Source organism: Dreissena polymorpha, chromosome 9, assembly GCF_020536995.1.
Source record: "Dreissena polymorpha isolate Duluth1 chromosome 9, UMN_Dpol_1.0, whole genome shotgun sequence".
Lineage (NCBI taxonomy): Eukaryota > Metazoa > Mollusca > Bivalvia > Myida > Dreissenidae > Dreissena > Dreissena polymorpha.
Window position 1 is genome coordinate 45,226,599 of NC_068363.1, and position 14,081 is coordinate 45,240,679.

General features: G+C 33.2%; 1 protein-coding gene across 2 annotated transcripts; it reads right to left on the reverse strand.

Moving 5' to 3' along the window:
* Window positions 1–3,064: 3,064 nt before the first annotated feature.
* On the reverse strand, window positions 3,065–7,334 carry LOC127845512 (toll-like receptor 4). Of its 2 annotated transcripts, none has more exons than XM_052376499.1 (2): window positions 7,081–7,334; window positions 3,065–6,164 (listed from the first exon to the last, which is right to left on the reverse strand). In XM_052376499.1, the coding sequence occupies exon 2, from the start codon at window positions 6,159–6,161 to the stop codon at window positions 5,043–5,045; it is 1,119 nt and encodes a 372-aa protein (XP_052232459.1). In that variant the 5' UTR covers window positions 6,162–6,164; window positions 7,081–7,334; the 3' UTR covers window positions 3,065–5,042. The 2 variants fall into 2 exon arrangements, with proteins under 2 accessions (XP_052232459.1, XP_052232458.1); XM_052376498.1 differs by having other exon boundaries at window positions 7,081–7,303.
* Window positions 7,335–14,081: the final 6,747 nt, after the last annotated feature.

A 14,081-nucleotide genomic window follows, 5' to 3' on the forward strand; every position in this document is an offset into this window, starting at 1 on the left:
TTGCAGTTCTCAACTAAATTTAACAGATTTAAATGAATGCCCGGAGTTACGGCAATGACAATCGATCATTGTTCATTTTTACTCGACATTTTGTTTCAGTTGTGATTTTAAATTCTGGTATGATAATGATTAATCCAGTTGTAATTGTATGTTTTTTCAATTGGGATTGATATAATTTACAAAAGTACAAAATTATACACAAGTCTCTGTTGAAATAAAGGTATTGCTTCATGACGTTTTATTACTGTTTATAACTGTTGTATTAAACTTCCTTTCTTTTGAAGCATAAAATTAAATATTTAACCTTCATATGGCAAATACTACATTATTTACAGACTCATAATAAATACGAGCAATTTCTGATATGTATCAATTTATTGATTTAACTTGAGATTAACCTCTTAAAAATCGAGTTAAGTGTCGATTTAACGCATAGAACATAACGCTAAAGTCTCATAAAAGTGACGTCGAGAGGACGAAGAGGATCTTAAAACAATGAAACACACACTCACAGAACATCAAGTGAGTTATCATTTTCATAGAACAGCAAGTGAGTTATCATTTTCATAGAACATCAAGTGATTTATCATTTTCATATTTTCATAGAACATCAAATGAGTTATCATTTTCATAGAACATCACGTGAGTTTTCATATTCATAGAACGTCAAGTGAGTTATCATTTTCATAGAACATAAAGTGAGTTATCATTTGTTAACATGCTTTCAAATGTCAATTGGGACGCTTATTTGTTGCAACCTAATATTGTGTGAAGTGTTTTAATTTACTGTATACTTGTTAGTTATGAGTTTACGTAATATGTGTATAGAATAGTTAACGAGAAGCTGTGTTCGATTACCTTTACAAACGAGCATCTAGTGGACTTCACGATCCTTCGTTATCTTCAATAGTATCACAAGTATATATTTAAAACGTGTTTAGGCGAGGTTAAATATTGAAAATTATTGGGAAAATATTTGTTTAAATTTTTTAGTAACGATTACTTTTAAAATGTACTTGTGATTTGATGCATATTGTGTCGCTTTTCATATGAATAAATGATCAAGAAAAGTTAAAGAACAAAGACGGCCCATGTGAATAGTAAAATCACTGGTCGAAGAGATTAGGAAATCTGACAATCAATATTTGATTAAAAAAAATAATAATACAATTATAAACTGTGGAACAGCTTAAATGGACTACACGGATTCGGATCTTCCTAAAGCGTAATTAGCCAAGTTGAAGACTAGCCGATGTCTTGGCTATACAAATTAAAACAATCAAACATTGGGGTCGGTTATCTTTGTAAAAAAAAATGCAGGTTATATTTTAATACGATTATGTGCATAGCGTCTATTTTTCCGTCATCTTATTTTTTTTCATAAGTTAACTAATTAATGAGGTGTATATCAAGAGGAAAGGACACAAACACTCAATTCCAGAGTTTGTTAAATCCAACTGCAGTAGTCATCTAAATGGCTTATTGACATTAAATGAGGTCTTTAAGTCCATATAATGTTGATAACACACAATTTACATAGCGTTTATATAGCAATAATATAAAATGCATGCGCTGTAGCTTCTCGTTAAAAACTACGACTTTGGGTTTTGATACTTACAAATGGGATACTTTGGTAAGTTACATCCCTTGTGGCATAACTGCAAACTACAGTAAAACTTTAACCAGTTTAACCTTTAACTGGTGATGGAACTTGTAAGCTGAACCATAAACCAACTTTAAAAAATGAGATGTAGTATGAAGGTAGTATGCAGGTAGTATGCAGGTGCACGTCCACAAAAGCAGACTTGATTAAAAGATTAAACCACAACTTATAAGAATTGAAACCGAAGGAAAACAATAACAGTCTTATTATAGATGATTTTTTGAATCACAAATATTTAAGCATTTACGTGGACAAAAATTATGCAATCATGGTCATGTCATTATTTTCTCAGAAACACCCATAAGTTATGACATGAATAAGGGGATTGTTTCATAGTCGAATGAATGTTGTTACAAGTACATAATACATGTAAACGCGTGACACGCATCTGCCGGAAATGAATACACCACAATTGCAGTTGGCCATTCATCAACACTATTAATTGTTTATATTATACTTAAACAAACTGGATTTTTGATAATGTTGTTATTCGTAAAACATGAAAGCACATATAAATAAACGCATTTATAAATAACCTCATATTGAAAGCAAGTTAATATGAGCTCGACATGTTTATGTGCGCGTTGTTAGATCTGAATCAAACATTCTCAATTCCAGCCGTATTTTTTTCTTTCTAGATATTCAAACGCGCATAGCAATCAATTTACAGTCTAATTGTACAATTATAATGAACACATGTTCATGTTAATGCTACGACTATGCTCCACGCTTAAGTTTACAAGCGTGTTTGTTTTTCAACCGAAAGTTAATTAAGCTTAGACAAAAGCTATCTTACATAGATAAAACGTACACGATGCTCACATATAAAAATGAATCTTAGCTTAAAATAACTACTTCATCAACGAGCCTTAAAATATTTTCCGCAACAATTGTCATTGCTTGAACGATAAACATTCGGCTAAATAATTAATTAATTTAAGTTCTCAATTAGTAACAGGATATCACAATGTTCCTTCTCGTATGTAACTGTATACATGTAATGGGATGTCTGCTAAAAACACTTAGATACCGATCCAGCAATGTTCATTGTACGCTTCCACTCAGTGATAAGACAAAGATTAAATTGTATGCAAAGGACAACCGGTATTTTTGTGACAATAAATATTATACGTTTTCCGTTTCATTTAAACCTTACAAAATACATTCTACGACTTAATACACGTCTATTGACAATAGTAAAAAGTTTCTGATAAATGGCTTCAATAATCCAAAACATATCAAAATAATGCTCACATAAATAATTGTTAAGGTAAGGTCGCAATAAAAGAGATAAAAGTAGATTGAACTAATATTACTTTTATGTTTTACAACCAACCCATCACCATATGAGAACTTAAAAAAGAGAAATACGGAAAATATATAAAATTTACACAATATTGATACGGTAAATAATGTTTATTCTAATTTTTGAAAAGAGAACCACGGAAAAAACATAAAATTGACACAACATTGATACGGTAAATAATGTTTATTCTAATTTTGAAAAGAGAACCACGGAAAAAATATTCAAACAATGTTGCGACGGTGAATAGTGTATAAAATCACTTTTGTTGTGTTGGCGCTCATTTGTTAAATCTGGTCCTCCGATATTTAAACGCTTTCAAGAAGCGATATATAAAACTAAAAATCACAAATCAAATTTCAGGAGTTTCTTTCGCTCTCGAAATAAGTGTTCATATACCTGTACCATATAGTTAACATGTGCTTGACATTATGTCGTTTTGACGATGACATTCACTTTAGTTTTTAAATCCTCCCAAAAGGCTGTTATTTCCCCATCGCTACCGTTTCTTGGGTAATCAATAAACGCATCATGTCGCAATAGCTGCAGATTTTCCGGAAGTCCTTGAGTTGAGTCGGAATTGTAAAACATCGCCAGAGATATCGGTTTTCCTCTGTAATTCGATTCTTCATTTGTAATATGTGCAGCTATATTCCATTCCAAACTCTGTCTTGAACCGTTTGAGAGAATAAACACAACAACTCGACTCGCGTGAATAGATTTTGTTAGCACGTTGCAAAGCGGTAGTCCATCCAAAATGTCGTCATGCACAAACACAACATATTCAAATTGAATAAGTTTTGGTTTCAATGTTTCCAAAACGAATTCACGGGCGTCTTCCTCGTAGGCTAGATAGATGGCATACTTGAATCGTGAAAATCGCAACGAATTGTCAAGGGCTGTATAGTCGTTAGATGTTGTATCATTACTATGCCCAACATAGTACCAATAGCGAATTTTCCATCTTAACCGGTGTATGAAAGAAGCGACGATAATATTTACGACAACAAATAAAATAACGACCAATGTTATCAACAACGACGAGTATGAGGTGCAGAACTTTTGAAGGAATGTAATTTGGTATACTAAATCGTTCTTAGTCCATATGGCTATTGGTGATGGAAGGGCCGAAATATTGTGAATGTAATAACAAGTTGATATTTTCACCGATAGGAGATTGGAGGTTGGCGCTGTGTGTTCAAGAATCCACTCTAATACTTCTAGGTTGTCACATGAACAAGCAATAAAATTTTTAGACAAATCAGCTGTCAAAGTGTCGTTATTCCTGGATGAAACGATGTCATCAAGATCCGATCGCAAAGTGTTGCTCAAAGTGTATATGCGATTTTCTGATAGATTTAAAACGTTTAAAAATGACATGTGAGCTAGTCTGTGGTCAAACTCAATTAAATTATTTTTAGACAAATATATCCATCGCATTTTTGTTTGATTCTTAAAAAAGTTGGGATGTATGTTATTTATTTTATTTGTGGACAAATCGACGTATTCAAGTTCCGAATTTGAATTAAAAATGCTCTTATGTTTGACAAGATCATAAAGATAATTGCCTTGGAGATGCACACGCTTCAGTTTTGGAAAATTAATAAAGACATTTTCATTAGAGACAGAACAAAAGTTGTTGCTCAGATCTATTATTTCGACATTTATGCCACCGTGAATAGGTCCTGCCCAGCAATATAGCAATGAATAAGAAGCATTGATTATTTTAACGGAATTATTTGGATCGATATAAAAGTCGTATATTGGTAAGCCAATTTTACTATGACTGATATCTAAATATTCCAATTTCGGTGGTAGAAATGCAGTTATTTTAATTGTTGGAATATACAACAGCGGTTTTGGACAATCTTTGGCTTTGAAATGTCCAATCTTAGAATGTTGATTACCTATAACGGCTAAACGGTTATGATGTTTAGTGTTATTGTACGCATTAGTTGATGTGTAATTTATATATTCAGACAGAAAATCAGTTGAATAATCTGATTTATCAAAATCTTGCAAGATGGCGAACGGAAGTCCCATGTGCGAATACGATGCTTCAAGTCTTCTTACGTTTTAAAGTTGATATGCATAAAACATATACACACCGAATTCAAATTTGTTTCGTCTAATTCTGATATATTCCAAAGTTTTAGGAAATAACGAAAACGCATCTTTATCGATTGAACTTATCTTGTTATCATCAAGGGAAATCATTTTAAGTGAGATGTGTTGAATTGATTCAATCATATTCCTTGAAATGAAGACAGAGCAGTCTATGGCGGTGTGGTCCTTAAGGCTGTCTAAAATGAGTACTTCAACGTCCGAATTCAAACTTTTAAAACTGTTGAACGGATTGTCCAAGCCCAATGCATAATTCATAGACAAATCAAGCATGCGGAGGCTTATCATATTTTTGAAAGCGTTTGCACAGATATGCAAAACGTTACAGTGGATAATTGATAAATTGGTGACATAAGGCAAATTGACTAAAAGACCATCGGTAATGTTTTGCACGAAGCAGTAATCAAGATAATCCCATATCGGTTCAATTAAATCGCCTGATATCCTAATAATTTTCAGGTTGGGCATATGTTTGAACTCTTCCCCAAATGAAACAATTGAGAATCCATCGATCCATATTTCTTCTAAGGCAGGAAGTTTGTTCAAGATTTCTCCGGGATAACCAGAACGTGGAGTCGTTGATATTAAATTTGCTTGATACATAATGAGTTTCTTCAGAGATATTAATCTTTCGAAGATGTTACTGTCGGTTTCATTGGTAACTGAATATCGTTCATTATGTGCGATATTAAGATATTCTAGCTTTTGCAACCCGATAAATTTGCTTTGCAGTGTCGCACTGTCATTGTACATCGAATTTATCGAAGTGTTTATCAAATACAACTCCTTCAAGCTACTGTAATTTCGAAAAGGTGTATCGGTTCTGTCCGTAAGATTTACAAGGTTGCTATGCGACATGTCCAGGGACAGAATCTGACTTTCGTTTATGTGCTTGAAGTCCGGTAGTCTACCTTCTAGATTATGATTCGATCTACAGTCGACTCTGTACAGATCATTGTCTTCTTTAGAAGCACATTCACATGGAAAACAATCAATCAAATGTGCTTCATTCAACTTGCCCAGCAAACCGATCAACAGGAAGAACAACGTTGGTGAGGATATACACGCCATAATCTGTATTATAATAAAAACATAGTCTAATATTTTGAAATTTACAAAGATCTGTTCGATTCATTACATTATATACGAAATAGACGTTTTTGATCAAGAGGAAGAATAACGCTGGTGAGGATTTACGCGCCATAATCTGTATTATAATAAAAACATGTTCTAATATTTTGAAATTTACAAAGATCAGTTCGATTCATTACATTATATACGAAATAGTTGCTTTTTGATCAACAGGAAGAATAACGTTAGTTAGGATATACACGCCATAATCTGTATTATAATAAAAACATATTCTAATATTTTGAAATTTACAAAGATCAGTTGTATTCATTACATTTGATACGACAGATTTGCTTTTAACATCAAGTAAACGGGTCGGTATGCTTATTTGTATCCAAGAATAACTTGCATTCGAACCAAAGGAAATCAAATGAATGGAGCTAAAATGATCAAAGAATCGTCAACAAATAGAGTTATACGAATATAAACAAACATATTTATGTAAAAGTATTAAAATGTCTTTGCAACAAAATAAGTCCCATTATAAAAACTAGTTTCAGTTTTGGAGTAACGCAAATCAAACATATTACAACCTGTCATATTCATTTTTAAGCCGAAGTCTCAACAAATAATCATTTGCATGCATCGTTTGTGTGAACATAATAACGTCCATAATTCCAACCAACGCATTAAAATCGATACATTGATGATTTAGAATTATAACATGTAATCATGTAAACCGTACATAAACAGTCGATGATCAAACATGTAAGTGATCTTACGTTTTATTTCAGTTCATTCAATATGTATTACTCAACAATATCTAAACTATTCTACAGATTGTACTTAATGCTTTAGAACCAGATATGTTGAGTTTTGACAGATAACGAAAGTTAAAACAGTATAAATGAAAACTTACCGTTCAGCTACATTGGTTACAAACTCAATCAGATTCATAATATTCGTTCCATTTTTTTACAATGATGTGATGGTAAGAAATACACGTGATAAGATATCAGTGAAACTATTAGAAGGACGATAAATGGTTCGAATGTTTCCTTGTCACAAAACAATATCAGACTTTCATCCATCAATAAATCCACTTATCGTAAATCTCCAACATATGTACAGTCGGTTTCATGGGAGACTGTCAAGTGTTCATTGTGTCCGATACTAAGTTCTGCTGACTTTGCAATGCATTTAAATGCATATGGAATGTTGAGCTGTTTTGTTTTTATTTAATTGACTGAAGTACTTGACAAATTCAGTTCCTGTAAACGGCTGTAATTTGTGTATGATGAATATCTAAATGCGATAAAACGCATATCGAGTTTATCGAGTAAAACACTATAAAATGTATTTTTCTTTATTTCTTTATTCAAAACCTATTAATTATATATTTGTTATTCGTTTTAAAGTATTTTTTTTTTCAAAAGTATTAAGCAATTAATCAAAATATGCAATAATTTAGCAATCACTTATTTATTTTTAAAATAAATGGTAATCATTATAGATAATAACTTAACGCATTATAGGTTATACAATTCAACACACTTTTAATCATTGAATCATTTAAAGTGTATGTTTATTGCAAAAGCATTCTGTAACATACCGTCGAAATTGCACATTTGTGCGTTTGATTAATAAACAAAAATATTGTGCGGATGTAGTTTTATGAGCTAGTTAGATATTTCGATAAAGGATTATTGCTTCCGTCAAAACATCAACCAGGACCCATTGCTTTTATCAATGCTTCTTGTTTACTTTAACAATCATTTATCATGTAATATTACGTTTTTCTTCCCGCTGGAATTGGTTGTTTTGGTTTTTGAACAATTTATCGCATGTATATAATGACGGTGACATGTGTGTGCAAAATCGGTATGTATGTCACTTAATTGTAAGTCCTTATTGTTTGACGGCTCTACGAGGTCTCAAATACCATAATATCTGCATTACTGACCAATAGAATTACATAGTTAGTCTCAAACAACTTGATTGAAATGGGAGAACAATATTATAAAGACCCAAACAAAGCTATGTAACATACATGTTATGATGTATGCTTCCTTATATTCAATAACTTGGGTTATCAATACTGGCCATTATTAATGACAATTTGTACATAATATCTTTAAATATCATAGTGTCATTTTTCACGTCCAAAGGACTGTATGTTAATCTATTATTGTCAAAATAAAATTTACATCTCAATTTCAATATTTGAACAGTGATAGAAATAACTGTATGAAGAATTTCTAGATAGGATTTTTTTCAGAAAATTTATGATTTTTGTTTAAGACAAATATTCGCTGGAGCATTGTGATAAGAAATTAGTTATTATTGCATAAACTCTATCTATAATGCCCTCTGGTGGGGTGCAGAAACTTGGCAAATGAGGGCTTGAACGGAAGAAATCGTGCATTAACAAGGCGATTCACGTGCCGTTCAAGCCCTGTTATGTGTTTTTCATATCCATAATCTGGTCCACACGCAGTTACTTCCCTTCTCCTGCCTTCGACGACTTTCCAAGCATAAATGGGGAACTGAATAAGCAACAGTTTCCTCATGCATGCAGGGATAATGGCAATGCCTATTTCAATCCACTTTTCAAGTTATACCATCTGCACTCTCTTGACAACAGCTTTATTGTATTGGCAACGTAAATGAAGTTAAGGTTATTTACTCAACACTTTCAAAAGACTATGCTGTAAATTTAAGTGATTATGTACCTTCAACGATCCTGCTGTAAATTCCAAAATAATTTCTCGTTTCTTAATTTGCGCGGCTGCATTTCAACTTTGCATAAATCCACTGTTTAAACACATTTTAAATCGTAAACTGCCTATTCGAAGGTGAAGCCTCGTCATTTCGGATGATGACCGAGTGAGGCATATGTAAAACACAACCTTGAACTGTATTGAAATAATCGAATTATTTTGTCGATGTCGAATGAACAAAACATTATTTTCAATGTTATTTTAATTTATTTTGGTATGTGTGATTTGTTTATGCAATAATAGCGAAAATACACATTTTCTCGGACATGATCATCTGCGGGCGCTCTTAAAATCCTTTCCTGCCCTCGTGCGCACTCGGGCAGGAACGGATTTTTCGAGCGCCCGCAGATGATCATGCCCTCGAAAACGTGTATTATCCCTATATTAAATCATAATAAAACTGTTCCGAACGTCTTCATTCATAAAATGAACACAGAATATCACATGACCTAAGAAAGGTCACGATCGCCATTTTTCTTTCGTGCTCAGTTGTAACGATATAGGAATGTGTCATTATTATGGACATATAACCATAAAAAGTCAAGCTGATAAAAAGATTAACACTTTTGTTGTTTAAATACAAGATACATCTAAATGTATTAAGGAACTGTGTGGCTAAATATTAGGAATGGCCAACTTATGTAAACGGGAAGTAATAAGTCAACTCATTGGAATTTTAAACTCACAGTAAACTATTTGTCTGATAGAAAATTATTTCCAAGACAAATGTGTGCCGATCTTTCTATTACTATAATAAGTGAAACGGAAAAATCACAGAAAATAGCGGGCAATACAAACACGAATAAGCGTACATTTAGCTTATTCATTTCAAATGACTTTTTTTTCTTATAAGGAGGCTTGCCGAATTAGGATCGGAAGTCTCTGAACACGCCACAAATATTTTATAAAAATATAAGATATGTTATGAGCAATAGAACCATTGCGTGGACTACTCCATGGAGGTGCCAGACATTTCTTATACTAAAACTTTAAAGGGATGTTCAGGCTAGAATATGCACAAACAATATGAACAGCATCCAATTTCCTTCCCAAAGGTCGTTTCTAAATGCAAATACGGGTCAGTTATTGGTCAAAGTACTAAGCCAGTCATATGCGACGTTGCGCCTGCAATTAGACGCAGCTTCTAAGGGTCGCACTGGAAGCAGCTGCAACTCCAGCGCCGATTTAAATTTAGCTTCATGTTCAGGTCAAGCCTAATTGTAATACACTCTTCAAACAACAAAGATGTTAAGACATATCTACGCTAAATTGCACTACATTGCCCGATTTTTAAAATAATGCGAAATATGATGAACAAAACCATAAAACCTACTCATCCGGTAGAACAGTCCGTGACATTTCAAAACATCCGGTCCTTAGCGCCACCTCGGAAGTAGTATTGGCTCAATTATTAATGCACCGCAAAAGTTAGAATGTAGTGAACATAATTTTGTGTTAATATGTACATCAATTACATCAGTAAATACCATTGTAGATCTGTTATTTATTACTAGTACCACCATTTCACTTTTTGACTTAAGGGATTAAGGTACCCTAGAGAGCATATGAGAGTGGAAGTTTCAAAGTGTAGACAGGTGACAATATACTAATTCGAATCCTTACATAATTTAATGTAAAACCTTCAACTTCAGTAAAAAAAATAAACATTTTGCAAGTAAGGACCCCCATAACCCTACATTTTCTTAAAGAACATTCTAAGATATAAAACAGGTACGTCATGCGATATGTTAGAAAGAACCTGACACAGATCAGAAATCACTGTTAGATAAACGTTATTTTCCTGGCTACTTTAGTTGATTGTAACCTGCATTCGCGCAAGTTTCTCGCTGTAGTAAAATCTCAAAACATAACAATGATTTTTGAAGATTATTCATTTTTCCCTGTACACCGGTCGAGAAAAACATAACAAAACGAGTGTCATTAACTGAAAACATGTCTTCCAGTAAATTAAGATGCCCATTTAGAAAGTATAGTATTGCAAATCTCAATTATTTCGAATACTGAAACTAGAAATACCGAAATACAAGTCATTAAGTGCTTTTTGGCAGCAAGTATTGATTAAAAAACATTTTTTTTTCATCAATTGAATAAAAATAAATGATATGCGCACACGAGCCACAATGCATGATATCCATTTGTGACAAGTATTCTACGCAGTGGCGGTTCGAGTATAATTCCGACAAGTGTGGTGTTATCGCCTTTAAGGCCAGTGTAAGGTCTTGTCGTGAAAGAAAGTGGTCTATGGGAACACAACAACTAAATGAAGTAAAGGTGTACAACCACATAGGTCTTATTTGCGACGAGTCACTTTTTGCAACCAAATTATTGAACGACGCTAGCAACAAACTGCAAGGAACGTTCCTAAACATACTAAATAGTGGGTTACATCCAGGAGGTTTAAACCCACTTACACTTAAAACTTTATACTAATCAGTGGTTATACCTTAAGCACTTTACGGGTGTGAACTCTGGAATACATACACGCAAATGGACATTTAATGACTTGATGTAGCTCACAGAATTGCGTTAAACACATACAGTCATTTAAATTGTTTACCAGCAATGACTTTTTACTCGCTGTGTTAAATATTGAATCGCTCGAAACATGTGTAAAAGCAAGAAAACTTACATTTTTGGACAGCTATGCAGTCCTCCGTGTAGATACTTGGCCAAGCATGTGATCCTAAATAGACTGACGCGATTTCTTAACAATGATTCTCAATGCCAAGGGTTTACCGCAGATATATTTAGGTTACTGCATAAGTACAACATAAATGAATACCTAAATATGTACTTGAGCAATGGAACAAAAATGCAGTGGATGAGCATTCTCCGGAGACACGTGACAAACCCATCCAGAGAAACCAGGTATTCGGAAATGACCTGGCTTGTCCGCGATAATGCCGAAGGACGGTAACCCATGCCTATAAATAATATTTCAAACATATGTGTACATAAGTTTACTTTATCATGTCAATTTTTACTGCATTGATCGCTAAATAATTGTAAGATATTGTACTATGTATTCATATTACTCTTATGCTTTTTGTAAATAATTGTAAACGTGTGTCTTATTATTTGTTTAGCTCTTCATATATTTGGAGGCAATAAAGTTATATATACTTATATTTATACCTATTTTAAACGTATAAACTTGGGGAGGGGGGCAGTACCCACGCAAGCGTCGGAGAGCGTTAAACTTACCGCAACCCACGTTGCCGATAGGTAATGTTATACAAAAACTATTTGTTTTTTTAACATTTTCACACTTAATAAATTATAAAAACCCTTTATCAGTGTAATAAGAGATGAAAGTCACCATCTCATGCTGTAATATTGTGGACTTTGAAGTCTAAAGCTTTAAACATTGGTGTGAAATTAACACCAATGTTTAAAGCGGTGTGAAATACAGACCAATATTTAAAGCTTTTGATTTCAGAAATGTATAATGTTTAATCAAGAGGGATAGCAAACTTAAAAAAAAATAAAAAAACTTTATTAAGAATGTTTCATAAAGTATGTATACATATAGCCATGATATTATTTTCTGTTTAATTCAAACCGCCTCTAAAGTAAATTACTAATAAAAAGTTTATCATCTGCTTCACATTTTTACTTTAACCATCATCGACACAGATAAATCATCACAATCGTCTACAACTTCGACATAAGATTGTTGCCTTAAATCCCTTATTTGCATATACAACAAACAAACACAATTCTGGTTTTGGCCTGGGGCGTAGCCCCAAGGCCATAGTAATGATACCAGTTTCTGAGCCTATCCGAATTGGCTGGCTGCCAAAAACCAAATTCCCAAAACTCCGATTTACCACTTAATTCATGCGCAATAAAATTAGTTCTTCGCAGATCTCAATAACCCGCCTTATAAATACTGAACACCACTATATAACATGACAGTGTCATAAAAAGTGTACAAAAAATATTATTGAAGCAAAATTGCTAAGCATTGGCTATGATATAGTTTTTATTGTTTACCCTATTTATGCGAGAATAAGTTCCTCACTTGACGGTCTAGGCCGAAAAGATACGAGTGTTTACGGAGACAGTAAGAAGAATTTTTTTTTGAGACATTTTTTTAAGACCTTATATTTGGTATTTATAAACATATTTTTAAATATTGTTATTTTATTTTGCGTTAACAAGACATTCCAGAAAAAAGAAAATGAAAAAAAAAATATATTCACGATCATTCTCGGAAAAAGACGAAGTAATTGGATATGGTATTTCACTGCGCAGATCAAGCGCGCAAATCGAGCACGAAAAGTTCTACGTGAGACAAAGTACACAATCTGTACACCGTTTTTTATCAGGGTAAGTGGATTTTCTTTTGTATACACGTTACAAGGGAGGATGAGTGTTTTCCTGATCTGTTAATTATGTAATAAAAAGCTATTTTAGGCTATTGAAAGTGTTTTATTTTACGCCAACAATAACAGTTTCTTGCGGCCATGCTGTTGTTGTTGTTGTTGTTGTATATCTTCACCGCCTATGTAGACGAACACAAGGTTATCGTTCCCACCACCAGTATCGTGTAGTCCCCCACCGTCTATGTACAATGTAGTATATACACAAATATTCAATCTCCACGCAGAGTTGTCGTTCCTTGCTCTCACATACAACTCTGCGAAGTGCTCAGCTTGCCATTTTGCCTATAAAATAGGTAAACCCGAACAAACGCATTCAATGTACATTTGATTGGATATTTAAGATCGCATGCATTAAATTAAGAAATAAGACTTTTAAATGCACGATAAATCGTGCAAAAACTTGCGAGTTTTAATGCAACTCTTTGGAACTATTTTCTTGCCCATTTACGCAGATGAAATCATTCCACGCACTTCACAAATCTAAACAATTGAACATAATTTTTATTGAGTGACGTTAGGAATTGCTTCGACGTGTGTATGCATGTTGGTTTCTTAACATCAAATTTATAATAATGAATTAAGACTGATATAAGATATCATGGTATGAGATGGTTTTCTTTAATGCAGTGAATGCAATGTAACCGTCGTGCAAGAGATTGTTTAGTATACTGTAACCTCAATGATGAACGCTTGGAATGATCATGACATGAATGATACGCTTTCATAACAAT